The sequence below is a fragment of the Phacochoerus africanus genome, chromosome 4 (genome assembly GCF_016906955.1).
Source record: "Phacochoerus africanus isolate WHEZ1 chromosome 4, ROS_Pafr_v1, whole genome shotgun sequence".
NCBI lineage: Eukaryota > Metazoa > Chordata > Mammalia > Artiodactyla > Suidae > Phacochoerus > Phacochoerus africanus.
Genome location: NC_062547.1, coordinates 7,882,039 through 7,908,311, shown reverse-complemented (window position 1 = coordinate 7,908,311; position 26,273 = coordinate 7,882,039). Strand labels below are relative to the sequence as shown.

The 26,273-nt window shown below is 53.6% G+C and overlaps 2 protein-coding genes across 7 annotated transcripts; one reads left to right on the top strand and one right to left on the bottom strand.

Moving 5' to 3' along the window:
* Nucleotides 1-709: 709 nt before the first annotated feature.
* On the top strand, nt 710-23,331 carry FERMT3 (FERM domain containing kindlin 3). 2 transcript variants are annotated; one of them, XM_047775406.1, is made up of 15 exons: nt 710-875; nt 1,387-1,559; nt 5,173-5,406; nt 5,619-5,738; nt 5,839-6,007; nt 6,209-6,311; nt 19,740-19,847; nt 19,977-20,111; nt 20,191-20,240; nt 20,335-20,459; nt 20,683-20,789; nt 20,893-21,126; nt 21,474-21,598; nt 22,397-22,538; nt 22,660-23,331. In XM_047775406.1, the coding sequence occupies exons 2-15, from the start codon at nt 1,400-1,402 to the stop codon at nt 22,837-22,839; spliced, it is 1,992 nt and encodes a 663-aa protein (XP_047631362.1). In that variant the 5' UTR covers nt 710-875; nt 1,387-1,399; the 3' UTR covers nt 22,840-23,331. The 2 variants fall into 2 exon arrangements, with proteins under 2 accessions (XP_047631362.1, XP_047631363.1); XM_047775407.1 differs by lacking the exons at nt 710-875; nt 1,387-1,559 and adding an exon at nt 1,583-2,611 and having other exon boundaries at nt 22,660-23,207.
* Nucleotides 23,320-26,250, bottom strand: TRPT1 (tRNA phosphotransferase 1). Of its 5 annotated transcripts, none has more exons than XR_007134349.1 (8): nt 26,161-26,244; nt 25,759-25,839; nt 25,431-25,512; nt 24,540-24,709; nt 24,274-24,448; nt 24,017-24,194; nt 23,830-23,940; nt 23,320-23,433 (listed from the first exon to the last, which is right to left on the bottom strand). XR_007134349.1 is itself a non-coding variant. In XM_047775419.1 (8 exons), the coding sequence occupies exons 2-8, from the start codon at nt 25,828-25,830 to the stop codon at nt 23,342-23,344; spliced, it is 759 nt and encodes a 252-aa protein (XP_047631375.1). In that variant the 5' UTR covers nt 25,831-25,839; nt 26,186-26,250; the 3' UTR covers nt 23,320-23,341. The 5 variants fall into 5 exon arrangements, 4 of the variants coding, with proteins under 4 accessions (XP_047631375.1, XP_047631372.1, XP_047631371.1 ...); XM_047775419.1 differs by having other exon boundaries at nt 24,017-24,073; nt 26,186-26,250; XM_047775416.1 differs by having other exon boundaries at nt 24,017-24,073; nt 26,161-26,243.
* Nucleotides 26,251-26,273: the final 23 nt, after the last annotated feature.

The following is a 26,273-nucleotide window of genomic DNA, read 5'->3' as shown; positions in this document are numbered from 1 at the left end:
GTGCGTGATAGGCAGGAAGATGATGGGCTGCCAGGAGCCTCCAAGTCCTGTGTGCGTATGGACTTAACAGGAGTGAGCCTCGTGGGCCCTGGCCTAGGGAAGCACAAGCAGGTGGTGCCACAGTGGCAGGAACAAGTCTGGAGCCTTAAGACCTGAAGGTGCGGGGCAGGCAGGTTGGGAAACATCAGGGCTAATTTCTGTTCAGCCACTCCCGTGGGCAGCTCTCTGGCTGACAGGTTTGGAGGTAGAAGTCCCTACTTGGGCAGAAAAGACAAAGGGGGTATTTCCCTCGGGGTTGGGGGGCTTTCACGGATCTGCTTTGTGGTGATAAAGGGCCTCCTAGGCTTGAGCTGACTTGACCTGCCAAGTTCCCAAGCAACCCGGATCCCACCCACAGCTCCCCCTCTTGGCAGCAGAGTGATGTGTACAGCCCAGAGACCCCCCCCCCCCCACCTCATGACAGGTTGGAGATGAGAGATGGCTTTCTCTAGGGGAACATGATTTGGTAACTTCTCTGATTTGAATTGAGCTTTCCTCCAAAGGAAGGGACTCTTGGTGTGGTCTTGGGTCCCCAAGCCCCACTTGCTTCCTGTGCTCACTGGGAGCAAAGGCAGGGCCCCAGTGGAACCCTCACCGCCACCGCCACCTCCACCTCCCTACTGGCAGTTGCTTCCTGCACCCAGCTCCAGCCCGCCCTGGGGAGGGGCTGAGCCCGCCCTGTTCATGATAAGACGCAAGGGCTGCCGTCTGAAGAAAGCTCCAGAGAGAAAGCGGAGGGGAAAGCAGCGAGCAGTGGCCTGCAGGTGTGCGGGCTGAGGCCAGGAGTGGCTCACACCCCGACCCCCCACCAGCAACCCCACCCCCTTGCAGACAAGGTAAGTGGGCGGGAGGCCGGAGGCCCAAAGACCTTTGTCTTCCCCGGCCTCCTGGTGCCCCTCTGCCCAGCGTGCCTCTCTCCATGCGGCAGCCTGGACTTCCCACTGCCCTAGAGAGGCTCCGGCTGGTTTGGGGTGATGGAGCTGAGCTTTGGGCCTGATCCGGACTATTTTCTGACCTGGGTTTACAACCATTTCCAGGGTGGGCAGCTGCCAGTGTGGGCTTGGGGCCGGGCTACGGGCATGGAGCTGAATCATCTTGAGGGAGCCCCTTCCTCTCTTACCCGCCCTCATCTTCCGTCTGTACGAAGGGAGAGGGCTGGGTGACGTGGTCGCCGAGGGTCCCTCCAGCTCAACCATCTCCGCTCTGCCTGGAATGACTCGGCCCGTGTCTTGCTGCCGTTGTGGCGTTCTGGCCCGTGGGCTCACTCCCTCCCGCTTGCCCCCGGGAACCACAGGCGACCTGCCAGGCCCTGGTTGCCCACCCAGCGTCCTGCCCACCCTCCCGCAGAGCCACCGCAGCCATGGCGGGCATGCAGACAGCCACGGGGAACTACATCGACTCGTCCTGGGAGCTGCGGGTGTTCGTCGGAGAAGAGGATCCCGAGGCCGAGTCGGTCACCCTCCGGGTCACAGGGGAGTCGCACATCGGTGGGGTGCTCCTGAAGATTGTGGAGGAGATCAGTGAGTGCCCACGGGTCCCCTGGCACTTCCGGGCCAGCCCTGCTGCGCAGCTCTCAATAACAGAGTCGCAGTGACTCAGGCAGCAGCTTAATCATTTGGTTCCAAAAAAGATATTTCCCCAACTTAACTTCCGCTCCCTCCCGCTGTCTTTCCTTCCTCCCCCTCCAACTGGCTTTGCTAAGACCCCAAGGGGCAGCCCCAGTCCCCCGTTCACCCACTTCTGGGCAGGAGAGGCCTGGCCTTGGGGGTCATTCTGGGGGTCTGAGGGGAGAGCAGAGGGGGCTCTTGGTGACAGGGACTCACTCCCACACCCTCTCCTCAGGCGGAAGCCCTCAGCCGGCTGGTGACAGGCCCAGCCTGGGTGGGAAGGCCCTGCCCCCACAGGAAGTTACAGCAGAGCGGCCTGTGGTATCAGCCTGGAAGGGAGCAGGCCTGGTGACGGGGGGCTTCTCATCGCCTTTCTCTGCTGGGAGCGGGGGCGGCCCCTTCCTGGGAGGGCAGCAGGCCCACTCCGATAGCCAGAGCCGGAAGGCAGACCCACCGATAGGCCCAGGCAGCCTGGGTCCCGGGGCCCTTGCCCGTGGGGACAGGTGGATTCCTCAGACCAGCTGATGCGCCCTGTAGAGCCCAGGAGGGAGGTCGGTCAGCTTGTGGACAGCACGGGGCCCCGGGCAGCCCGGCCAGAGGCTGAGGTGGTGTGGGGAGCTTCTAGAAGGCAAGGCCCAAGGAGGCCATGAAAGCAGAAGTGGAGAATGGCAGGTCCCTCAGGAGACTGGGCGTCAGATGGAGACTCAGGAGGCCTGGCCGCGTAGGGCAGAGAGGACGAAAGCCCGGTTGGCCCTGGGGCATGGCCCACGGCAAAGCAAGAGACCTAAACAAAAAAGCTGGTCAGACCCCACTCTCCACTGCTGCTGGGCCCCCGGGGTCAAGTCCCTCCAGTTCCTGTCCCCTGGCCTGGGATACTGTCCCCATACCTTTTCTCCCACTCCGACATCTCTGAGGCTCAGCCAAGCCGCCTGTGCCAGCTGCTGGCCTGGAACGCAACGGGGCAGGTGAGCCTCCCACTTTAGCCGCCAGCACAGGGCTGAGCATTAGCTGATGCAGAAGGGGAGCCATCCTGGGAGCCTGGAGCCAGAGATGGGCCACAGCTAGCCCAGGACAGAGAGACTTCCCAAGAGAGGCTGCTTAATATGCGTCCTGAGAGGAAGCTGCAGCAAAGAGGAGCCCCACCAGTTTTGGGGCAGAGCTGAGGTCCAAATTGGGGCCCCTAGGCCAGGGGGGACTCCTGGAGTGTCACAAGAAGCAAGGCTGGCGTGACCACCATAGGGCATTTTAGATTCCATCCTGGGGAGTTCCTGTTGTGGCTCAGTGGGTTAAGAACTTGATATGTGCCGGCGAGGATGCAATCCCTGGCCTTGCTTGGTGGATTAAGCATCTGGGGCATTGCCACAAGCTTCAGCGTAGCTCACAGATGAGGTTCAGATCTGGTATTGCCGTGGTTATGGCATAGGCTTCAGCTGCAGCTCCGATTCAACCCCTAGCCTGGGAACATTCACCTGTGGCCCTAAAAAGAAAAAAACAAAAACAAAACAAAAAACAGAAATAGATGCTCCATCCTGGATGTGGAGAGCCGCAGCCAAAGGGTTTCCAGCGGGAGGCCGGAGGCAGGGACACCAGGTCTCTATGGACGGCAGTGAGGATGGCCAGGCGGTGGGTCTTACCGGCAGGATGAGCACAGATGAAGTGTGCTGGCTGAAAGTGCAAGGAATGATGCTCGATCTGGAGGGAGAGCTGTAGTCACCCAGCCCCCAGAGGCTGCAGCGGCGGCGTGAGGGGAGGCGGCAGCGCCTCTGTCCAGCGTCCGGCAGAGTGAGGTTAAGAGGACCTGGGGCGCTGGGACTAGGAGTCATCACACTGAAGTCCCAGAGCCCGGCACATGGTCTGGTGAACCAAGGCTGCTGGAATGATTGAAGGCAGCAGCTGGTGGGTTTTTGGCTTGGGGTCTCTCACAGCGAGAAGAGGAAGCTGTAGACCACGTGAGACCCCCCAGGAAAGGGGCTGCGGCCAAGGAGGGCGAAGAGGGTTCTCCTACCGAACCAACAGGGAGGGACGGGGGCGGGTCAGGAGAGGTGCCAGTGAGACAGAACCAGGGCAAAGGGTCAGAAGGAGACGGGCAGTGGGCGCCCCAAAGCCAAGAACAGAGTGAGGGCGCACTGGGGAAGCGCTCAGCATCACTGTCGACCTCAGGGCAGGAGGAGGAGAGAGGCAGGTGGGAGGGCACAGAGCTGAGGGCCTGGGACCACTCCCCTGGCAGGGCTTCCACCCTAGAGGCTCTGCTCAGCCTGTGCCTTTATTTTATTTATTTATTTATTTTTGGTCTTTTTGTCTTTTGAGGGCCACACCCACAGCATATGGAGGTTTCCAGGCTAGGGGTCGAATTGGTGCTGCAGCGGCTGGCCTACACCACAGTCCCAGCAATGTGGGATCCCAGCTGTATCTGCATCCTGCACCACAGCTCACGGCAACACCAGATTGTCAACCCACTGAGCAAAGCCAGGGATTGAACCCGCGTCCTCATGGATGCTAGTCGGGTTTGTTAACCACTGAGCCATGACAGGAACTCCCATCCTGTGTCTTGTGCTCACCTGGCTCTAGTTCAGGCTCCTGGCAAAAGGATGGAGAGTCGAGGCTGTGGCCTCCATGGCTGGCTGCAGGACCCTGAGGTGTTCACGTTTCTTTCTTTTTTTATTGTTGTTTTAAGGCCGCATCTGAAGCCTATGGAGGTTCCCAGGCCAGGGGTTGACTCGGAGCTGTAGCTGCCGGCCTACGCCACAGCAACACCAGATCCGAGCTACATCTATGACCTATACCACAGCCCCAGGGCAACGCCAGATCCGTAACCTGCTGATGGAGGCCAGGGATCGAACCTGCATCCTCATGGATGCCAGTTAGATTTGTTTCCCCTGAGCCACAATGGGAACCGCGAGGTGTTCGCATTTCTAAGCGAATGCCCATGCACTGTATAGATGCAGCCGCATGCCTGTCAGACACCACGCCCTCGCCACATGGCGGCAGAGGCTGCTCGGGGTCCGCTGTTGCTCGCATCTCAGGAACTTAAAGCTGAAGGCCAGGGAGGTTCTAGTCAGCGTGGCCAAGGTCAGATAACCCCTGGATATTTACAGATTCTCTGCTGCTGCAGTGCCCAGCATGCCCCCAGGCCCTGCAATCGCCTCTGCCTCCTGAGCTGGGGGGGGGGGGTGGCACAGAGGGGCCATGAGGCCAGGAATTGCGGAGGACATGGGAGGAGCCCACAGGGGAGCCCAGTGGGCTGGAGTGTGTGAGGCGGGGGGTGGGACACTGAGATTCTGGGTTGGGGGCTGCCCTGGGAAGGGACTCCCCTCAGCAGCAACTGAGCCTAGCAGGACAAGCAGGAGTACCCAGCAAAGAGCTGTTCTGCCGTGACCCCGCCCTAAGCTGACCCAGCCTAGCCCTGCCCTTGGCCTGGGCAGAGGTGGTGGCGGTCAGCACCTCTGAATCGCAGGCTTGTGCTCCAAGTTGGGGGCAGGGCCCCCAGGGCTGGTGTGGCCCTCACCCTTTGCCTGTGGCCCTGCAGAGCGCAAGCAGGACTGGTCGGATCATGCCATTTGGTGGGAACAGAAAAGGCAGTGGTTGTTGCAGACCCACTGGACACTGGACAAATACGGGATCCTGGCCGACGCCCGCCTCTTCTTCGGGCCCCAGCACCGGCCCATCATCCTGCGGCTGCCCAATCGCTGTGCCCTGCGCCTCCGAGCCAGCTTCTCCCAGCCCCTCTTCCAGGCCGTCACTGCCATCTGCCGGCTCCTCAGTGAGTCCCTGGCTGGTCCCCATGCTGCCCCCTGCAAGGGTCTTGCCGGGCGGTGGGCCCCTCCCTTTCCAGGCTCAGCATTATCATGGGTCCTTGCTGAGCTGTCCCTCACTCTGCCGGCTGGGCGGTGACCTGCCCCAAATGGTCTGTGGGTGGGGCGGGAGGTCACAGGCCAGGACCCTGGCCCCCGCTGAGGCCCCAGCTCCCCTCAGGTATCCGGCACCCTGAGGAGCTGTCTCTGCTCCGGGCCCCTGAGAAGAAGGAGAAGAAGAAGAAGGAGAAGGAGCCGGAGGAGGAGGTGTATGACTTGACCAAGGTCGTCCTGGCCGGGGGTGAGCGCAGGCCGGGCAGCTGCGGGGGCGGCCGCAGGGGCAGGGGGCTGGAGGCCTGGGGCCGGGGGCTGGGCCTGGCTGACCCCGATCTGCACTCCAGGTGTGGCACCTGCCTTGTTCCGGGGGATGCCAGCCCACTTCTCAGACAGTGCCCAGACGGAGGCCTGCTACCACATGCTGAGCCGGCCGCAGCCACCGCCAGACCCCCTCCTGCTCCAGCGCCTGCCCCGGCCCGGCTCCCTTTTGGACAAGACCAAGCTCCACAGCAGGTGCGCCTGCCGGGTCTGCTCGTCCCCTGGTGTCTGGGCTCCTGTTCCCAGAGCCCATCCCGTCCCCTGCCTCCGGCTCACCCCCACATCCACTCCTGTCCCCAGGCCTTTCCTTGTATGTGTGTGCTGGCCCCCAGCCCCCACCCACCCCGCTGCCCCTGGCTCAGCCCTGACCCCGCCCCTGCCTGTGTTGTGGCCCAGGTGGCTGGACTCGTCGAGGTGCCTCATGCAGCAGGGCATCAAGGCTGGCGACACACTCTGGCTGCGCTTCAAGTACTACAGCTTCTTTGACCTGGACCCCAAGGTGAGCAGGGTCAGGGAGAAGGGGGGCTCTGGGTCAGCAGGACATGGAGACCTCAGGTCTGGGCTCTGGGGACCTTAGGTATCTGTCTGTCCATCTGTCCATTTGTCCATCCACACCCCTGTTTATTACCTCCAACCAACACGGTGCTGAGGCCTGGTCGATGCCAACAGCTGTTTCTCGAGGCCCGTCAGGGAGATAATGACCACAGCTCAGTGTAGACAGTGGTAGGTGTCCTTGGGAAGCCTGCCTCTGAGATCAGGGAAGGCTTCCTGGAGGGGGTGGCACTGGGACCTGCAGCATCTAGGGACAGGTGAGGGACAAGGCTTTGCAGGCAGGCACCTGTATGCCCCTCTCCCTCCCTGCCTACTATCCGCGCCCCCTTCCTGGCAACTGACAGGTTCTGTGGTCTCAAAAACCTCCAGGCGCACCCTCTACATGTGGCCCCAATTCCCCGCCCTGCTTCACGGCAAAACTTCTAAACGCTCTCATCTACAGAACCCTGGGGGCCAGTGTCCTTCCTCCACAAGCTTTCCCGTGGGTACTGCTCGACTCCCTCTCTCTCCTCAGCCAAACCTAGCCTGCCAGGTGCCCGTGCCCTCCATGCCGTCTGTCCCCTGTTCACTGTCCATTTGCCCCCTTCTTCTTTGGCCACTGGGGATCCACACATGCCCAGGGGTCTGCATCTGCGGCGGCCCTGCCCAGGCTGCTCGGCTCTTCCCGGTGTCTGGGGCCTCAAGGTGTGGCAGGTCCCAGGGGTCCAGCCCCAGCTCCTTCTCTCCCCCGATTCCTCCAGGAAGTTCCAGACTCCTGGATTTAAGTACCATCTCTATGCTCTTCATGGCACTCAAATCTGTCACCTCGCTCCTCTGAGCCCTAGACCATCTCTGCTCTGGCACCTCAGGCTTCTGCCTAAACCGGACCTCCCAGTTCCCAGTCTGCCCAGCACATCCTCCCACCACGGGCTCAGGGCCAAAGCCCCGTACTGACACCATTCTGGAGCCTTCCATTGCTCTCCCATCTCATGCCTCGTTGTGTCCTGCTTGATCCTTCCTTGAACTAAAATCCCAAACCAGCCATTCCTCTCTGTCCGTCTGTCATTCTCCTCTGCCCCTCGGCATCAGCCTCTCTCATGTGAGTTGCCACCGCCGCTCCAACAGACCTCTCTCCTCCTGGGTCTCCCCAGCCTCCACAGAGCCTCCAGCATGAACCTTTACAAAGGTGCGTGAGGTCCTGGCACTCCTGCTTCAAAGGTTCCTGTGGCTGCCCAGGCCCCCCATGACCAGGCTGATCAGGCCCCGGGCACTGCCGTGCACCTGCTCCCCCTCCCACTGCCCCCCTCTTCCTCTCCTCCAGAGGGTTGGGCCCTTCTCCCACCTTCCCCTGCCTTCTTTTGGATCGAGTGATTTTCACGGGTCCATTTATCTCCTTTGTATTCGCTATGCTGCTTTGTACAATTTTTGGCGGATGCTTTAGGGGTTAGAATGCACCGATCCTATTATCATCCAGCAACACGCTGCATCACTACAGTGTAAGCACCTTACAGTAGGAATCCTGACCTCTGCGCTTCACACATCACACGCTCCTCTTCTACGTACATCAAAGCCCACAAGACACTGTCATCCTTGTGGCTGTTTTATTATGATGGTGGCTGTATTGAGAAATAATTCATTACCATGTAACTCGCCAATTTAAAGCATACAACTCAATGGTTTTTAATATATTCACAGAGTTGTGCAACCATCACCCCAAGCAGTTTTTTTTGTTTCGTTTTTTGTCTTTTTGCCTCTTCTCGGGCCGCTCCCGCGGCATATGGAGAATCCCAGGCTAGGGGTCCAATCGGAGCTGTAGCCACTGCCGGCCTACACCACAGCCACAGCAACGCGGGATCCGATCTATGTCTGCAACCTACACCACAGCTCACAGCAATGCCAGATCTTTAACCCACTGAGCAAGGCCGGGGATCGAACCCACAACCTCATGGTTCCTAGTCAGATTCGTTAACCACTGCGCCATGGCGGGAACTCCCACAAGCAGTTTTAGAACATTTTTGCCATCCCCCAAAGAAACCCCCGTACACATGAATAGCCACTCCCCATTGGTCTCTCACTCCCCAATCTTGGCCCCAGGCATCTACTAATCCCCTTTCTGGCTACAGATGTGCCTGTCCTGGGCATTTCGTGTACATGGAATTGCACAATATGTGGCTTTTTGTGGCTGGCTTCTTCCACTTAGTGTAATGTTTTCAAGGTTCGCTCACGTTGCGGCATGTCAGCACTTTGTTCCTTTTTATGGCAAAATATTTCATTGTATGTATTTGCCACATTTTATTTTTTCTCCATCCATTAATAGTCATTTGTTTTGCCTCCCATTTGTTGGCTGTTATGAACAAAGCTGCCGTGAATGGTCACGTACAAGTTTTTGAGTGAACATGTATTTTTATTTCTCTTGCATATATTCCTAAGAGTAGAATTTTTTGAGTTGTCATCATGATTATTTTTACTTTAACCAATCCACTGTTTTTTTTGTTTCTGTTTTTGTTTTGCTTTTTAGGGCCTCACCCATGGCATATGGAAGTTCCCAGGCTAGGGGTTGAGTGGGAGCTACAGCTGCCGGCCTACAACTGCAGCCACAGCAATGCAGGATCCGAGCCGCGTCTGTGACCTACACCACAGCTCATGGCAACACAGGATCCTTAACCCACTGAGCAGGGCCAGGGATCAAATGCACTACCTCATGGTTCCTAGTTGGATTTTTTTCCGCTGCGCCACAATGGGAACTCCAATCCATTATTATTTTTTTTTAATCAAACTTTTGGTTTCGAGATAACTACAGATTCATAGGCAGTTGTCAGAACTAATAAACACAGATCCCAGATACCTGGGGACTCGTGACCCAGTTTCCCCCAATCAGTATCACAACAAGAACCTTGACATGATACAGTCGGGATACAGAATATTTCCATCAGCCAACTGTCCTGCAAATACATTTCAAAAACATGAAAAACATTCTTTTCTCTCTTCCCACACGCCCACCCTTTCCTGTGCTCTTAATTCCTGTGTATAGATCCGGATTTACAACCGGTATCATTTTCTGCCTGCACGAAGGACTTCCTTTAAACATTGCTTGTTGAGTTGATCTACTGGTGATGAATTCTTTCAGCTTCTGTATGTCTGTAAAAGTCATTATTCTGCCTTTGATCTTGAAAGATACTGTCACTCGCTACAGAGTTCTTGGTTGACAGGTTTTTTTCTTTAAAGATGCTGCCTCACGGTCTCATGGCTTGCACTGCTTCCAGCAGCAGATCTGCTCTCTTTGTTCACCTGTATGGAACGTGTATTTTTTTTTTTTATGGTTTTCTATCACTGGTTTGAAGCAATTTGATGATCATGTGCCTTGGTTTGCTTCAGGTTTCTCATCCGTAGGGTCCATTGAGCCTTTTGAATCTGGGTTTGTTTTCATCAAGTTTGGGAAACATTTGGCCATTATTTTTCAGAGGTTTTTTCTGCTCCCCCTTTAATGGGATTCCAATTAGACAGCTTAACATAGTCCCCCAGCTCACTGGTGCCCTATCCTGCTTTGCGTTTTTTTCCCCAGTCTTATTTTTCTATATTTCATTTTAGAGAGTTTACTGCTCTGTCTTCAAGTTTACTAATCTTGTCTTCTCCTGAGTCTGATCTGCCATTAATCTCATCCCTAGAAGTCTGACCTTTTAAGTATTTTCCATCTCTTCTTAACATGTTCATGCTGTTCTCTCCTTTCTTGAAGTACAGAATATATTTAATGTCACTTTTGAGTTTTTTGGTCTGCCAATTCTATCATGTGTATCATTTCTGGACCTACTTCTATTGACTATTGATCTCCTCACTATGAGTTGCATTTTTGTTTGCTCTCGTGCCTGGTAGGTTTTGTTTTTGTTTTTTTTAATTGAAGTATAGTTGACTTACAACACTGTGTTAATTTCTGCTGTACAGCAAAGTGTTTCAGATAAATAGATAGATAGATATTTCTTTTCATATTCTTTTCCATTATGGTTTATCTCAGGGTATTGAATATAGTTTCCTGTGCTACACAATAGGACCTTGTTGTTTATCCATCCTGTATTGAATAGTTTGCATCTTCTAGTCCCAAACTCCCAATCTTTCCCTTCCACACCTCCCTCCCGCTTGGCAACCACAAGTCTGTTCTCTGTGTTTCTTTCTGTTTTGTAGATATGTTCATTTGAGTCATATTTTAGATTCCACATATAAGTGATATCATACAGTATTAATATTTTTATTTATGACTTCCATTACTTAGTATGATAATCTCTAGATCCATCAATGTTGCTGAAAATGCCTGATAATTTTTTTTTTTTTTTGGATGCTAGACATTGTGAATTTTATGTTCTTGGGTGCTGGATTTTTTTTTCCCTTTGGTAGTCCTTTAAATACCTTTAAACTTTGTTTGAGGATGAAGTTAAGACACTTGGAAACAGTTCGATGCTTCTAAGTCTTGCTTTGAACGTTAATTAATAACAAAATTTATAATAATTAAACAATAATTAGACCAGATGAAAGCAACTTTTAATCTAGGGCTAATTTACCCTCTTACTGGGGTAATAGCTTCCTGAGTATTCTGATGAGACATATATGATGAGGTTTCTCTCATCTCTTTTGGGAATGTGAGCTATTCCCACCATCATGTGAGCTCTGGTCAGTGTTCCACTTGCTGCTTTCTGGTGTTTTCTTCCAACAGCCTTGCGTCTTTCCCTTACATGGTATGCTGGTCAGTACCCAGCTAAAATTCAAGAGGAGCCCTCAGCTGACTTCAATTCAGAGCTTTCTCTCTGTATAGCTCTCTCCTGTCCAGCACTCTGTCCTGTGAATTCCAGCTGCCTTGCCTAGCTACCCCCAATTCTGAACTGCACCTGCTCACCTTGGGGAATATGTCAAACTCTGTTTGGGGTCCTCCTCCATGCTGCGGTCACTCCAGGCAGTAAGCTGGGGGCAATCTCATAATTCATTTGTTCCCCTTCTCTCAGGGATCCCTATTCTATGTGGTCTGTTGTCCACTATCTAAAGCCCATATGGTCTTTATTCTTTTCTTTGTTTTAGAAATTAAATTTCATTTTTAATCCAAGTAATATATGAATAGTCCTGAGAGTAATGACAAAAAATCAGTTCCCTACCCCACCTCTTCTTATCCCAGATTTCTGATCTCTAGAGACTGTAGCTTTGGTTTTTTGGCCACACCCATGGCATGTGAAAGTTCCCAGACCAGGGGTCAATCCATGCCACAGTAGTAATTAGAGCTGCTGCAGTGACAATGCTAGATCTTTAACCCATTTAGCCACCAGGGAACTCCTAACTTTGTAGCCCTTTATTCTAGTGTTTATATCTATATGGCCAGCTTGGGTCTTTCCCTTGCATGGTATGCTGGTCAGTACCCAGCTAAAGATTTTTGATTTTTTATTTTTCCATTTCACACATTATCTGTTCACTTTGTATGAAAGATGAAGATTTAGGAGTTCCCGTCGTGGCTCAGTGGTTAACGAATTCAACTAGGAACCATGAGGTTGCAGGTCGGATCCCTGGCCTTGCTCCATGGGTTAGGGATCCGGCGTTGCCGTGAGCTGTGCTGTAGGTTGCAGAGGCGGCTCGGATCTCATGTTGCTGTGGCTCTGGCGTAGGCTGGTGGCTACAGCTTCAATTAGACCCCTAGCCTGGGAATCTCCTTGTGCCATAGGAGCAGCCCTAGAAAAGACAAAAAGACAAAAAAAAAATTTAGCTGTCTTTTTTTGGGAGGAGCCATGCCTGTGGCAAGCAGAAGTTCCTGGGGCAGGGATCAAACCCACGCCACAGCTGTGACCTAAGCCACAGCAATGACAACTTCAGATCCTTAGCCTGCTGCACCACCAGGGAACCCCTACAACACACACATCTCTGCATAATTTCCAATTGAGTTATATTATAGATTTTTGTTAAAACATCATGATTGTGGCTATAAATGGTAACTCATATAAATAGCGTTCTTAGCTAAGCCACAGAGTATCTATCTATACTTCCTTTTCTGGTCAAATTTTTTCTTTAAAAACTTTTTTTTCTAATACAGAAACTTCATTGGTCAAATTTTTCTTGGAGTTCATAAATGTTATATTTTTATTTATTTTCTATTAATTGTCTGTGTACAATTAGAAGAGAGACCCCAAAACGCTATCTGGACACTCTCTGTGAGTCTGTGCCTTGTCATGGGGATCTTGACAGTTATGAGGTGGGATGTTCCATGACCAAGCCCCTCCAACACTGCAACCCAAACACAATGCCCCTTTCAAAATGATTGATTACTGGAGTTCCTGCCATGGCACAGTGGAAACAAATCCGACTGGGAACCATGAGGTGGCAGGTTCGATCCCTGGCCTCACTCAGTGGGTTAAGGATCCGGCGTTGCCCTGAGCTGTGGTGTAGGTCGCAGACGCGGCTCAGATCTGGCGCTGCTGTGGCTGTGGTGTAGGCTGGCAGTTACAGCTCCAGTTCAACCCTAGCCTGGGAATCTCCATATGCTGTGGGTGCGGCCCTAAAAAAGCCAAAAAAAAAAAAAAAGAAAGATTGATTACTTAAGGATATCAGTCAGTGTGATCTTCTGGTCAGAACCATGGAATGGTAGCAGTCTAGACCCACTGCTTGATGTTTGTCCTAGAATTTCTCTTCTGGATTTCCTAGGAATTCCTGTGTTGGACTTCTTGATTCCTGGATCTCTCCTGTTCCTTTTTCTTTTTCTTTTCTTTTCTTTTTATTCTTTTTGGCTGTGCCTATGGCATGTGGAAGTTCTCAGGCCAAGAACTGAACCTGTGCCACAGCAGTGACTGAGCCGCTGCAGTGACAATGCCAAATCCTTAACCCACTGTGTCACCAGGGAACTCCTTTGTGTTTCTTTCTCTTGACTGATGCTTTCATTTTGGTGGAGCATGTATTTTGATAACTTCCCCCAGATGGTAAAATAGTAACAGCTTCCCCTAAATGGTTCGAAATCCTGTTTGTTTGAAAAGGTCCCTGTTCTACACTCACTGGCATGATAGTTTGGCTAGTTATAGAATTCTGGGTTTGAAACAGTTTCCTGCCAAATTGTGAAACCATCTTCCCGTCGCCCTCTAGTTTCCAGTGTTGCTGAGGAGTCTGATGGAATTTTATTTTCAGTCCTTCCTTGTGACACTTTTTTCTTGGAGGGGGAAGGGAGGCACTGGAAGCTTTTAAGAATCTTCTCTTTATCTCTTGGTGTTTAAAAATTTCTCATTTCCCTGATTGCAGTGGCTCAGGTCACTGGAGGTGTGAGTTTGATCTCTTGCCCAGAACAGTGGGTTAAAAGATCTGGTGTTGCCACAGCTGCAGGGTAGGTCACAGCTATGGCTCAGATTCAACCCCTGACCGAGGAACTTCCATATGCCATGGGTGTGGCCATAAAAAAACTCTCCTGGTAGCCTAATGGTTAAGGATTTGGCATTGTCTTTGCTATGGCTTGGGTTTGCTCCCTGGCCTGGAAATTTCTGCATGCCGATTAAAAAAAAAAATCTCTCAGTAGGAAGTTCATTGGTGGTCAAGTGGTTAGGATTCAGTGCTTTCACTGCTGCGGCCTGGGTTCATTCCCTAGTCTGGGAACTGAGATCCCCTATCAAGTTGCTGCATGTCACAGCAAAAACAAACAAGCAAACAAACAGAAAAACTCTCAATATAATGTCCTAGTATGAATCTTTCTTCACTGATTGTCCTACACACTTGCTGAGACCTTCAAATCAGAAACCTGGGTCCTCCAGTTCTGGAAGAATGTTCTCTACCATCTCTGTAATAATTTCCTCCCCTCCATCTTCTGGTTTTCTTTCCTGGAACTTAGTAGATATTCGATCTCCTGGATTAATTTTGTTAAAGAAAAAATTAGACATATATATATTCTATAATATATACATATGATGTTTGTTGTCTTTTTTGTTGTACTTTCTGGGGCGTTCCTTGACATCTTCCAAATAATCTAGTGAATTTTTAATTTCTGCAATGATCTTTTTATTTTTATTTAATTTTGGGTTTTTTTTCTTTTTTCTTTTCCTTGTTTCTTTTTCTTTTCTCTCTTTTTTTTTTTTTTTTTTTTTAGGGCTGCACTCATGGCATGTGGAAGTTTCTAGGCTAAGGGTCCAATCAGTGCTGTAGCCGCCAGCCTACACCACAGCCACAGCAGTGCCATATCTGAGCTGCCTCTGTGACCTTCAGCGGAGCTCACAGTAATGTCGAATCCTTAACCCACTGAGCAAGGCCTAAAACTGGATTGTGGTGATGATGGTTACCTAACTGTATAAATGAACTAGTCAAGTTCATTTCAGCTGAGCCACAACAGGAACTCCTGCAACTGTCTTTTTAAATTCTAAGAGCTCTTATTTCCTGAGTACGTGTTTTTGTTTTGTTTTGTTATTTAGTGTAAGTACATTTAGAAATAGTCATAAGTGGGAGTTCCCATCGTGGCGCAGTGGTTAATGAATCCAATAGGAACCCTGAGGTTTTGGGTTCGATCCCTGGCCTCGCTCAGTGGGTTAACGATCCGGCGTTGCCGTGAGCTGTGGTGTAGGTTGCAGACATGGCTCAGATCCCTGCATTTCTGTGGCTGTGGCATAGGCCAGTGGCTACAGCTCCGATTGGACCCCTAGCCTGGGAATCTCTATATGCCGTGCGGGAGCAGCCCTAGAAAAGGCAAAAAGACAAAAATAAATAAATAAATAAATAAAATGAGAAATAGTCATAAGTGTAAACAACATATCAAGCAACAGAACTTTCTTAGCCTTCAAAAGCCAAGCAGTATCTCCTACAGGGAGAACCACTCATGTTACGGCCAACACCATAGATTCATTTTGCCTGTATTTGAAATCTGCACAAATGAAATCACACAGTCTAGACTCTTTTGTGTCTGGCTGCTTTCACGCAGCATGGTGCTCGTATGATTCATCCATGTGGCATGGAGTGGTAGCATATTCTTTCTCATGGTTTGAAGTATTCCGTGATGTCAATTTACCACAATTAATTTTCCAACCTGTTATTGACAGGCATTGTGTAATTTCCAGAGTAGGCTACTACGCTCTGACCCTCCCAGGAAATATCTTTTGGCAAACATATGTAACATGTTTCTGTAGGGAATGCACCCAGAGGCGGAAGTGCTGGTTTGTGAGGCAGGTGATGGTTTAGCTGTAGTAAATAACTGTTAAACAGATTTCCACAGTGGCAGTACCAATTTACACCCCCATCAGCAGTATATGAGAGTTTCTGTTGTTCCCTATCTTTTTCAGCGCGTGATATTTCCTATCTTTTCCCTTGCAGCCGTTTTGGTAGGTGTGTAATGGCATTTCATGTGGTATTTTGTTTTTTCAAGTGGCTTTACTGAGCTGTAACTTACATACTATAAAAACCAGCAGTTTATTTTAAATAAATTTATACAGGTAGGTAAACCATCACCACCACAATCCAGTTTTAGAACTTTTCCATCACCCCAGAAAGTTCGCTAGTGCCCATTTGCAATCATGCCTCCTCCCACCCCACAAACCCAGACAACCCCTGCTGTGCTTTTTATGTGGCTTTAATTTACATATCCCTAATGACCAATCAAGTTGAGAACTTTTTCATATGGCTATTAGCCATTTGGACATCCTCTTTTGTGAGGTTTCTGTTCAACTGTTTGCCAGTTTTGTTTTTTATTTTTGGGGGTTTTTAATTTTTTTTTTTTTTGGTCTTTTTGCCATTTCTTGGGCCCCTCCCACGGCATATGGAGGTTCCCAGGCTAGGGGTCGAATCGGAGCTGTAGCCACCAGCCTACGCCAGAGCCACAGCAACGCTGGATCCTTAACCCACTGGGCAAGGCCAGGGATCGAACCCAAAACCTCATGGTTCCTAGTCAGATTCATTAACCACTGAGCCACGACGGGAACTCCTGTTGCCAGTTTTTATATTGAGTTGCTTGTCTTTTTCATATCGCTGTGTAGGAGTTCTTGATATATTCTGTATTTGAGTACTTTGCCAGATAAATATATTGTGGAAATATTTGCCCATTCTATGCTTTGCCTTTTTATTCTCTTAAGGGTTTATTTTGACAAGAAGTTCCTAATTTTAGAGTTCCCGTCGTGGCGCAGTGGTTAACGAATCCAACTAGGAACCATGAGGTTTTGGGTTCGATTCCTGGCCTTGCTCAGTGGGTAAGGATCCAGCATTGCCGTGAGCTGTGGTGTAGGTTGCAGACGCGGCTCGGATCCCGCGTTGCTGTGGCTCTGGCGTAGACTAGTGGCTACAGCTCTGATTCAACCCTTAGCCTGGGAACCTCCATATGCCGTGGGAGCGGCCCAAGAAATGGCAAAAAGACAAAAAAAAAAAAAACTGTGGTGTAGGTCAGAGAATGTGGCTCAGATCTGGCATTGCTGTAGCTGTGGTATAGGCCAGCAGCTGCAGCTCCAATTGACCCCCTCGCCTGGGAAATTCCATATGCTGCAGGTATAGCCCTAAAAAAAAAAATTCCTAATTTCAATATAATCTGATTCATATTTTTTCTTTTATGATTAATAGCTTTTGCATCCTGCTTAAGAAATCTTTTATTCTATGATCACGCAGATGTAGTCCTATTTTTCCTCTAAATATTGTACTGTTTTAAATTTCATATTTAGATCTGCAACCCATCTGGAATCGATATTTTTGTATGTTATGTGAGATAGGGGTACAAACACTTTTTCTACCGTATACAGTGGACTCAGTTCCATTACGGAAAGAGCATCCTTTCCCCAGCAATGGCAGGGTCACCTGTGTCCTAAGTCAGGTGATCAGATCACACGTGTGTGTGGGTCTCTCTCTCTCTCCGATTCCATTGATCCGTTTGTCTCTCTTTGTCAAGGCCATGCTGTCTTAATTACTATAACTTTATAATTACATTCCTTTAAAAAAATAGCATCCTGTTCCTGGGAGTTCCTGCTGTGGCCCAGTGGGTTAATGATCCAGCAGTGCTTCTGTAGCAGCATGGGTTCAATCCCCAGCCCAGGACAAGGGGTTAAAGATTTGGCATTGCCTCTGTTGTGACATAGGTCATGGGTCACAGCTGCAGCGGGGATTCAGTCCCTGGCCTGGGAACTCTGTAACCCGCTAAGCCACAATGGGAACTCCTGACCAGGAACTTCCATATGCCACGGGTGCGACCAAATAAGAAAAACAATATAGCATCCTGTTCTTGTTTTATGAGTGCGGTATTTTGTCTCTGTAAGGATTTTGACATATTTGATTTTTTTTCCCTTCTCCCTACATTGTCTTTATTTTTCCCCAACTCTTTTTCCCTGTCTGACTTGGTCTCTATAGTTTCACACCAGCAGTTTTCTTTAAATGTGGGTAATTGTTGAAGTTCCTGTTGTGGCTCAGTGGTAACAAACCCGACTAGTATCCATGAGAACGTGGGTTTGATCCCAGCCTTGCTCAGTGGGTAAGGATCTGGATTGCCGTGAGCTGTGCTGTAGGTCGCAGACGCAGCTCGGATCCCGTGTTGCTGTGGCTGTGGTGTAGACAGGCAACTGTAGCTCCATTTGACCCCCAGCCTGGGAATGTCCATATGCCATGAGTATGGCCTTAAAAAAAAAAAAAAAAGAACAGTGGACAATCTTTGCCTGTACTTTTATATTTTGACACAAGTTTCTAAGAAGCCAATTGGAAACCCTAGGTGGATGAATGGGGCTTGGCATTCTGAGGGTCTCCTGCAGGGGTGGGGCAAGGATGCCACTCTTTTGTGGGGGTTTCTCTTTGGCTTCTCAGCAGTGACCCCTCTGCTCTCCTGAGTCGGGGATAGAAGGCTCACACCAGTGTCTTTGCTGACAAGTGGGGAAAGACTGGGGAAGTGTCACCTTTCAAAATGCCAACTTTCTCTTAATTCAGCAGCTTTCAGCATAGTGCACCCCACCCAGCTGTGCCTGGAGTACCAAATGCAGGGGTACCTCTGGCTCAGCATCTCCAGAGAGTAAATCTCTGGCTTCCACTAGGTGCCAGCTTGCCGTCACTGGCTACGGGGAGTGGGGAGGGACCTGCTCCATTTACAGACTTTAAAAAAAAAAATGTTTTATTGCCACACTTGCAGCATATGGAAGTTCCCAGGCCTGGGACTGTACCTGAACCTCCACAGCAACCTGAGCCGCTGCAGATTCTTAACCCATTGTGCCACAGCAGGAACTCCCATTTATAGACTTGTGAGGGTTCTCATTTCCGCCCACCCTCCCCTCCCAGAAGACCCCAGGCTGGAGCCTGCCTGCTACTCGAATTGGATGCCTTTGTTCAGATCTTAGTTCTTTCTGCTGTTTGCTTTCTGATACTTTCAAAACTTGTTAGTGCCTTTGCCATAGAACAAGCGAAGGAAAAGGGTGTGAGATCCCAGCTCACCTTCCCTGCAGGGCCCATCCAGGCATTTGCTTTCTGTCTTCCAAAATTTTGTTGCCATCTCTCACCTGCTGTAGTTGCCTCTCTCTTCTTTGTGCTTTTGGCTTTATCCTTTTTATGCTGTTGCTATCCGTTTTGGTGAGTTTCAGAGGGAGCATGGGCTTGGTCTTCCGTGGGTAACCGGGATCCCCCTGTGAGCTCCCTGTCCCTTCTCTCTGGAATGTTCTTCCATCACTTTTCTCTTCAGTGGCTTGTTGTCATCCCTCAGGTCTCAGCGCCGCATGTCACCTCCTTCAAGGAAGCCTTCCCTGAATGCTTGCTCCTGTAGCGCAGTCCCCTCCTCCCACCCCAATCCCATTCTCTCTCATCACCACAGAACTGTTGAGGTTCTTATCTGAGGGTACCAGTGAGCCGCCCTTTGGAATCTATTTCCTTTACAGCTTTTTTTTTTTTTTGTCTTTTTAGCACTGCACCTTCGGCATACAGAAGTTCCCAGGCTAGGGGGTGAATCAGAGCTGTAGCTGTGGCCTACACCACAGCCACAGCAACACAGGATCCGAGCCACATCTGCCGACCTACACCATACCTCACGGCAACGCCAGATCCTTAACCCACTGAGCGAAGCCAGGGATGGAACCTGCGTTCTCATGGATGCTAGGCAGATTCGTTTCTGCTGAGCCACAATGGGGATTCCCTATTTCCTTTATAGCTTTGATGGTACTCTTGAATCACTTATCGATTGATTTACTCAGTCCCCCTTGTCCCTTCAGCAGCCGGCAGGGCCAGGGCACACAGTGGACAAATACCATCTGCACAAAAAGTTTTAGAGAGAAGAGGCTGCCACGGGCCTAGGCAGATGGGCTGGCAGGCTGGGGTTGGGTCTGCTCCCTGCGTAGTAGGGCCACTAACTGAGCTTGCACAACACGGAGGGCATGGCTCAGGCCTGAGGCTCGCAGGAGCTGGGCATGTGGGATGCCCAGGGCAGTTGGCACCCAACCAACCCAGCCTCCCCCTCCCTCTGCTCCAGACTGACCCAGTGCGGCTGACCCAGCTGTACGAGCAGGCTCGGTGGGACCTGCTGCTGGAGGAGATCGACTGTACCGAGGAGGAGATGATGGTGTTTGCAGCCCTGCAGGTGCCTGGCAGGCCTGGGGGCTCCGGGTGGCTCAGTGCGGGCCAGGCCCAGGGCGGGCAGGGTCTTCCATCTCTGGGGAAGCCAGGCTAAGGGCACTGCAGGGCTGAGGGTGCCATGTGCCCCACCCAGTACCACATCAACAAGCTGTCCCAGAGCGGGGAGGTGGACGAACCGGCCAGCACAGACCAGGGGCTGGATGACCTGGATGCAGCCCTGAGCAACCTGGAGGTGAAGCTAGAGGGATCGGCGCCCTCGGACGTGCTGGTGAGGAGGGGCTCCAGCAGGGGCTGCGGGCAGGCTCCATCGCAGGGGCCGGCCCCGCTCTGACTCCCCTCCTCCTCAGGACAGCCTCACCACCATCCCAGAACTCCGCGACCATCTCCGGATCTTCCGGTGAGTCTGGGCCCAGAGGTGGCAGCCCTGCTGGAGGGGCCCAGTGCGGAGAGAGGACAGGACAGGTGCCACAAAGCTCCCGCCTCACCCTCAGGCCCCGGAAGCTGACCCTGAAGGGGTACCGCCAGCACTGGGTGGTGTTCAAGGAGACCACGCTGTCCTACTACAAGAGCCAGGACGAGGCCCCCGGGGACCCCATTCAGCAGCTCAACCTCAAGGGTGAGTGAAGGTGGCCGGGCCAGGAGAGGGACAGGCCAGGGGCTGGCTGGGGGCTTAACTGGCCGACCCGTGGGCTGGCCAGGTGAATGTTTTCACTTGTCTCCTCCTGGGGGCCCACGACGATGCCCTCTGGCCCGAGGCCACTGTGTGGGGCTGGCATTCATCTAGGGCCCTCCTGGCAGGGCTCCCTTCCCTGGCCTCCTAGCCCACATTCTTCCTCTAGGCTGTGAAGTGGTCCCTGATGTCAATGTCTCAGCCCAGAAGTTCTGCATCAAACTCCTGGTACCCTCCCCTGAGGGCATGAGTGAGATCTACCTGCGGTGCCAGGATGTGAGTGGGAGCCGGGCAGGGGCCCAGGCCAGGCTAAGGCAGGGATGGGGCTGGGCCAGGCCTGGCCAGCCGCTCACCTCTCTCCTCATCCCGCCCGCCGCAGGAGCAGCAGTATGCCCGCTGGATGGCCGGCTGCCGACTGGCCTCCAAGGGCCGCACCATGGCTGACAGCAGCTACTCCAGCGAGGTGCAGGCCATCCTAGCCTTCCTCAGCCTGCAGCGGACAGGCGGCGGGGGCTCAGGCAGCAACCCTCAGGGCCCTGATGCCTCCGCCGAGGGCCTCAACCCCTATGGCCTTGTCGCCCCCCGCTTCCAGCGCAAGTTCAAGTCCAAGCAGGTGCCAGAGGGCGTGGGTAGTGGGGATGACCAGAGGGTTTGACCAGCCACCCTTGGCCCCTGGGTCTCCAGAGCCTTCCTTGGAAAGGCACATGTTCGCTGGCTCCTTCTCCCACCTGGGTCCCTGAGACGGAGCACGCTGGTCCCCACCCTCTGGGAGGACTCACGGTCCAGCTGCCCACGTGCCCCTCAGGGCCCAGCTCAGCTCAGATTTGCCAAACCGTGAGAGGGTGCACTCGGGCGGCTGCACACCGGGCACTGCCCCTGCCCCAGCATCCTGTCTCCCTGATGGGGACAGGCACAGGGTCTTAGGGACCTTGGCAGCTCCTCACCAGCGTGGTCCCACAGCTCACCCCCCGGATCCTAGAAGCCCACCAGAACGTGGCCCAACTCTCGCTGTCTGAGGCCCAGCTGCGCTTCATCCAGGCCTGGCAGTCCTTGCCTGACTTCGGCATCTCCTACGTCGTGGTCAGGTACGAGCCCCTCCCCGGCCCATCTGCCAAGCGCCAACTGGGCGCTCACCTGCTGTCTGGGGGGGCGGCACCAGAAGCCTTCCTTCCGGTCCCTTACGCCTGACTGACGGCACCCCAAGTGCACCCCCTCCATCCTGCACCTGCACAGCAAACGCAAGAGAAAGTAATCAGGCCAGGAGAGCAGGAGACCCAGCCCCCCAGCCCAGCTCTGCCACAGGCAGTTCCCTCACTGAGCCGGGGATAGCTGGTCTGTAGGACAGGACTAACGGTGTCTGCTGTGACCGGGAGTGCCCCCTCTGACTGCCCATTTTCTAAGCCTGCAAGTATATGACCGAATGGATGACAACGCTACCCAAAAAAGTGGCTCTTTTCTAGGGCCGCACCCGCAGCATATGGAGGATCCCAGGCTAGGGGTCGAATCCGAGCTGTTGCTGCTGGCCTGCACCACAGCCACAGCAACACCAGATCCAAGCCGTGTCTGTGACCTACACCACAGCTCATGGCAACGCTGGATCCGTAACTCACTGAGCGAGGCCAGGGATCGAACCCGCAACCTCATGGTTCCTAGTCGGATTCGTTAACCACTGCGAAAAGTGGCTTTTTTAAAGGCATTTGCCCCATGCTGCTAAATGCCGTCATCGCGATTGTCCATTAACCTCCACTGTTCAGATGAGGAAATGGAGAACCTAAGTGACTTACTCGCAAGCTTGCTCCCTAGGGCCACACCAGGCTGTCTGGGAAGACACTAGGGCCATGCAGGATTGGGGCCCCGGCTCACTCTCTCCCCTTGGGCTCCAGGTTCAAGGGCAGCCGGAAAGACGAGATCCTGGGCATTGCCAACAACCGACTGATCCGCATTGACCTGGCCGTGGGGGACGTGGTCAAGACCTGGCGCTTCAGCAACATGCGCCAGTGGAACGTCAACTGGGACATCCGGCAGGTGGGCCCGGAGTGGAGGAGGATGGGGGCAGGGACACAGGGCTGGGCCAGACCCGGCCAGGCAGGGTGGGGGCTGCTCCCCGATCCCACCCCCACCAGCCCTCCGATCGCTCGCCCTGCAGGTGGCCATCGAGTTTGACGAGCACATCAACGTGGCTTTCAGCTGTGTGTCTGCCAGCTGCCGCACCGTGCACGAGTACATCGGAGGCTACATCTTTCTGTCAACGCGGGAGCGGGCCCGCGGGGAGGAGCTGGACGAGGACCTCTTCCTGCAGCTCACAGGAGGTCACGAGGCCTTCTGAAGCCCGTCATGCTGCCCCTGCCCTGCTCACCACCTGCCACTAAGCCCACACCCATAGGGACTCACCACCCACGCCCTCTCCAGACATGCACCGAGCTGGGCACATTCACCCACTGTCACTGGCCTTGTGCAGATCGGGGACCCGGCTGGGCCAGACTCTGCCAGCCCCCAGGCTAGGGAGGGTGGGCCCTGAGCTTGCACAGCACCCGCCCTTCCCTTGTCCAAGTGGCCAAGACCAACACCCTTGACCTGGCTGTGGTCCCTGAGCACACAAGGAAGGCCGGCTGCAGCTACAGGAGGATGACTCATGGTTTCAAACTGGAGTTTCTTTTTGTTATCTTTTTACATTTTTAAAAAATAAATATTTGAGGAGTTCCCTGTTGGCCGAGGGGATAGGATCTAGCATTGTCACAGCTGTGGCTTGGGTCACTGCTGTGGTGGGGGTTTGAGCCCTGGCCCAGGAACTTCCGCATGCCATGGGCACGGCCAAAAAGAATCTTTTTTTATTGTGGGGTTGTCCTTCTTCCTCTGGAGCTGTGCTTGGGGCCACGCTGACACTCTGTCTCTTCATTACCAGCCAAGGAGAGGGGCTTTCCTGAGAGAGCAACAAGAGCTGGTTAGAGAAGGGGACCTCAGGCAGCCTGAGGTTGGGAGCTGGGCAAAGCTGAGGGCAGGAGTTCCCGTCGTGGCACAGCAGAAACGAATCTGACTAGGAACCATGAGGTTGTGGGTTCGATCCCTGGCCATGCTCAACGCGTTAAGGACTCGGCATTGCCGTCAGCTCTAGTGTAGGTCAAAGACACAGCTTGGACCTGGCATTGCTGTGGCTGTGACGTAGGCCGGCATCTGTAGCTCTGATATGACCCCTAGCCTGGGAACCTCCATATGCCGCGGGCGCGGCCCTAAGAAGACAAAAAAAAAAAAAAAATGGTGAAGGCAGAGGGCCACTGGCTTTGGGCACAAAGAACTGGAGTAGGGTGGTGGTTCTTACGGGTAGGGCGTAGCTGCAGGGCCTCCTTGAAGTATTTGGGAAGCAAGACGCCATCAGCGTTCCCTGGAGTCAGGATCACCCCATTGGCAGAGCGGAAGAAGGGGATTCCATCTGCAGACAGAGCCAGAGATGTGACTCAATGCCCTCTCTGAAGGCCTGGGGCGGTCCCTGCTGTGCCCAGACTCACCTGCCAGGGCCTGGGGCCCATTGATGAACACAGCCACTTCGCAGTTGGGCCTCATGCCTGAGGAGACAACGAGCGGGGGCCTGGGGCGTCTGGGTTACAGTTATCCAACCTGGGCAGGCCGGGGCCTGGGCTCTCTGCGAGGAGGGGGCTGCTCCTGCCAGCAGGGTAGGGACTGGCCCTGGACAAGAGAGGCCATGACCCTTGGAGGAGGACCAGGGAGGACAGAGTGGGGGGGGAGTCGCTGGGGGGGCACTGACCACTGATGACGCCAGGGTCCCCAGGCAGTCCCGGGGCCAGGTGGATGTGCGTCCTTCCCTGGCAGGACAGGCCCTTGAGCAGGATGGATGGCCAGTGCCGCCAGAATGTGCCGTGGACGAGCATCAGAGGCAGGGCCTGCGGGGTCTCCAGGGGGATCAGCTCCAACGCGGGTACCTGAGGTGGACGAGGGAGTGGGCCGCCGTGAGACCCCCCCTCACAGGCAGGGGTCTCGCGTAGCTCCCCCCCTTGTCCCCTCAGTCCCCACCTGCAAGGAGTGACCCTGATTGGCCCGGATGAGAGGGCCCGTGCTGGGGTCCCCCGGCTGCAGGGTGAACCGCTGCTTCTCGTTGGTGTCCACCACGCGCTGCACATCCTCAGCTGAGAAGCTGCGGAACTGAGGCAGCTGCAGGAGGGCGCCCAGGGGCACAAAACCATCTGTGGGCAGGCAGGTGGTTAGGGGCTGAACTTGCTTCGGGCTGGGCGGAGTTACCGGGGGAGCCACAGGCAACTGGAACAGAGCCTGTTTATCCTTTAGAAAGGCTCCCCTTCTGGGGCGTCACTTTTCTCATGGAGGGTCATAGAAATAAAGTGACCCCCCCCCCCCCGCCTTTTTTCTGGGTTGCACCTGCTGCATATAGAAGTTCCCAGGCTAGGGGTTGAATCGGAGCTGTAGCTGCCAGCCTATACCAGATCTGAGCTGCATCGACCTACACTGCAGCTCGCAGCAACGCCAGATCCTTAATCCATTGAGCGAGGACACGGATCGATTCCACATCTTCATGGATACTAGTGGGGTTTGTTTCCACTGAGCCACAATGGGAACTCCTAAAGTGATCCTTTTTTGGCACAGTGTCCAGCTCAGAGTGGACACAATAAACATCAGTTGTCCCAACACCCCCCCAGTGGCCACTCCTGGAATAAGCGTTTATTGGGCCACTGCACGGGAGGTATCACCAGGCCTGGCCCAGACAGAGGCCCACTCCCAGCCCACCCTGGACAGGACACTGGACTGTGGCCTCGGTCTTCTCTGTCCATGAGAGGGACGCACCTTCCGTGCCGTCCCCAAAGGACTGTGGTGGGAGCCATGGGAGAGGGCAGTCACACTGCTCCCCGGGCCCAGCCTCCCCTCGGCCCAGCCTCTAAGATGCTCACTTACCGGCCCCCATGGGAAGCCCCAGCTTCAGGGCCCCGTGGCGCAGGGCATAGGACAGAGCCTTGGACAGTTGTACATCTCGGTCCTGAAAGAGCCCAGAGGTGACCCCTAGTCCCTGTGGGGATCCTGCCCTGCTGCTCACCCTGAACCCTGAGTGACCCCCTGCAGAGGGAGACCAGAGCGGTTGGAGTCCCTGTGCTCCTTGGGAACAGCACGACCCTTCAGCCCTGACTCCCCCCGCACCAGCATTTCCCAGGGAACAGGCCTCAGAGTCCCCTCTCCCCTGCCCTCCCACACTGGGAGCAGGGGTGAGGGTGGAGAGGGGGGGCACCTGTTCCCGGGGTCTGTGAGCCCTTCTACCCCTGGGCCCTGCTGCTTCCTGCCTCCTTCCTCCAGAGTTCATGGCCAAGTCCTGTGAAGAGCAGTAACATGTGAAGAATTTTAGGGACCTCCCCATGTCCCCACGCTGCCCAAAAACTCACAAAGCCTCAGGACTTGAGAGCTGGGAGAGGGCTGCTCAGATCACTAAATTCACTTCCCACCCCGAACTCCCAGGTGCTGAGGCCCAGCAGACAAGACTTGCCCAAAGTCACACTGTGTCAGCCACGGGCTCCAGGCTCGCGGGCCTGCCCCGCACGGCGGGCCTGGGGAAGGGGCTGGCATCCAGGGTAAAGGGGCGGAAGCGTCTAGGCCAGCCAGGACAGACAGACTCGGGACGGACAGGAAGGCTCACCGACTGCGAGGGCCCGACAGCTTACCCCGCCGGGCCCTGAGCGCCGGGCCGGCCAATGAGAAGCGGAGGAAGAAAGGGGCGGGAACTTCCGCTCTGGGGGAAAGGGGCGGAGC

What these genes read in the sequence shown, in the direction of transcription:
- FERMT3 (XM_047775406.1), top strand. Translation starts at nt 1,400, where the DNA reads ATGGCGGGCATGCAGACAGCCACGGGGAACTACATCGACTCGTCCTGG. An exon ending in AAGACCAAGCTCCACAGCAG is followed by an intron (nt 6,008 to 6,208) that starts GTGCGCCTGCCG and finishes GTTGTGGCCCAG; the next exon opens with GTGGCTGGACTCGTCGAGGT. An exon ending in TCTACCTGCGGTGCCAGGAT is followed by an intron (nt 20,790 to 20,892) that starts GTGAGTGGGAGC and finishes CGCCCGCCGCAG; the next exon opens with GAGCAGCAGTATGCCCGCTG.
- TRPT1 (XM_047775419.1), bottom strand. Translation starts at nt 25,830, where the DNA reads ATGAACTCTGGAGGAAGGAGGCAGGAAGCAGCAGGGCCCAGGGGTAGA. An exon ending in CTCACAGACCCCGGGAACAG is followed by an intron (nt 25,513 to 25,758) that starts GTGCCCCCCCTC and finishes GGGCTCTTTCAG; the next exon opens with GACCGAGATGTACAACTGTC. An exon ending in CCTGCAGCTACGCCCTACCC is followed by an intron (nt 23,434 to 23,829) that starts GTAAGAACCACC and finishes TTGCTCTCTCAG; the next exon opens with GAAAGCCCCTCTCCTTGGCT.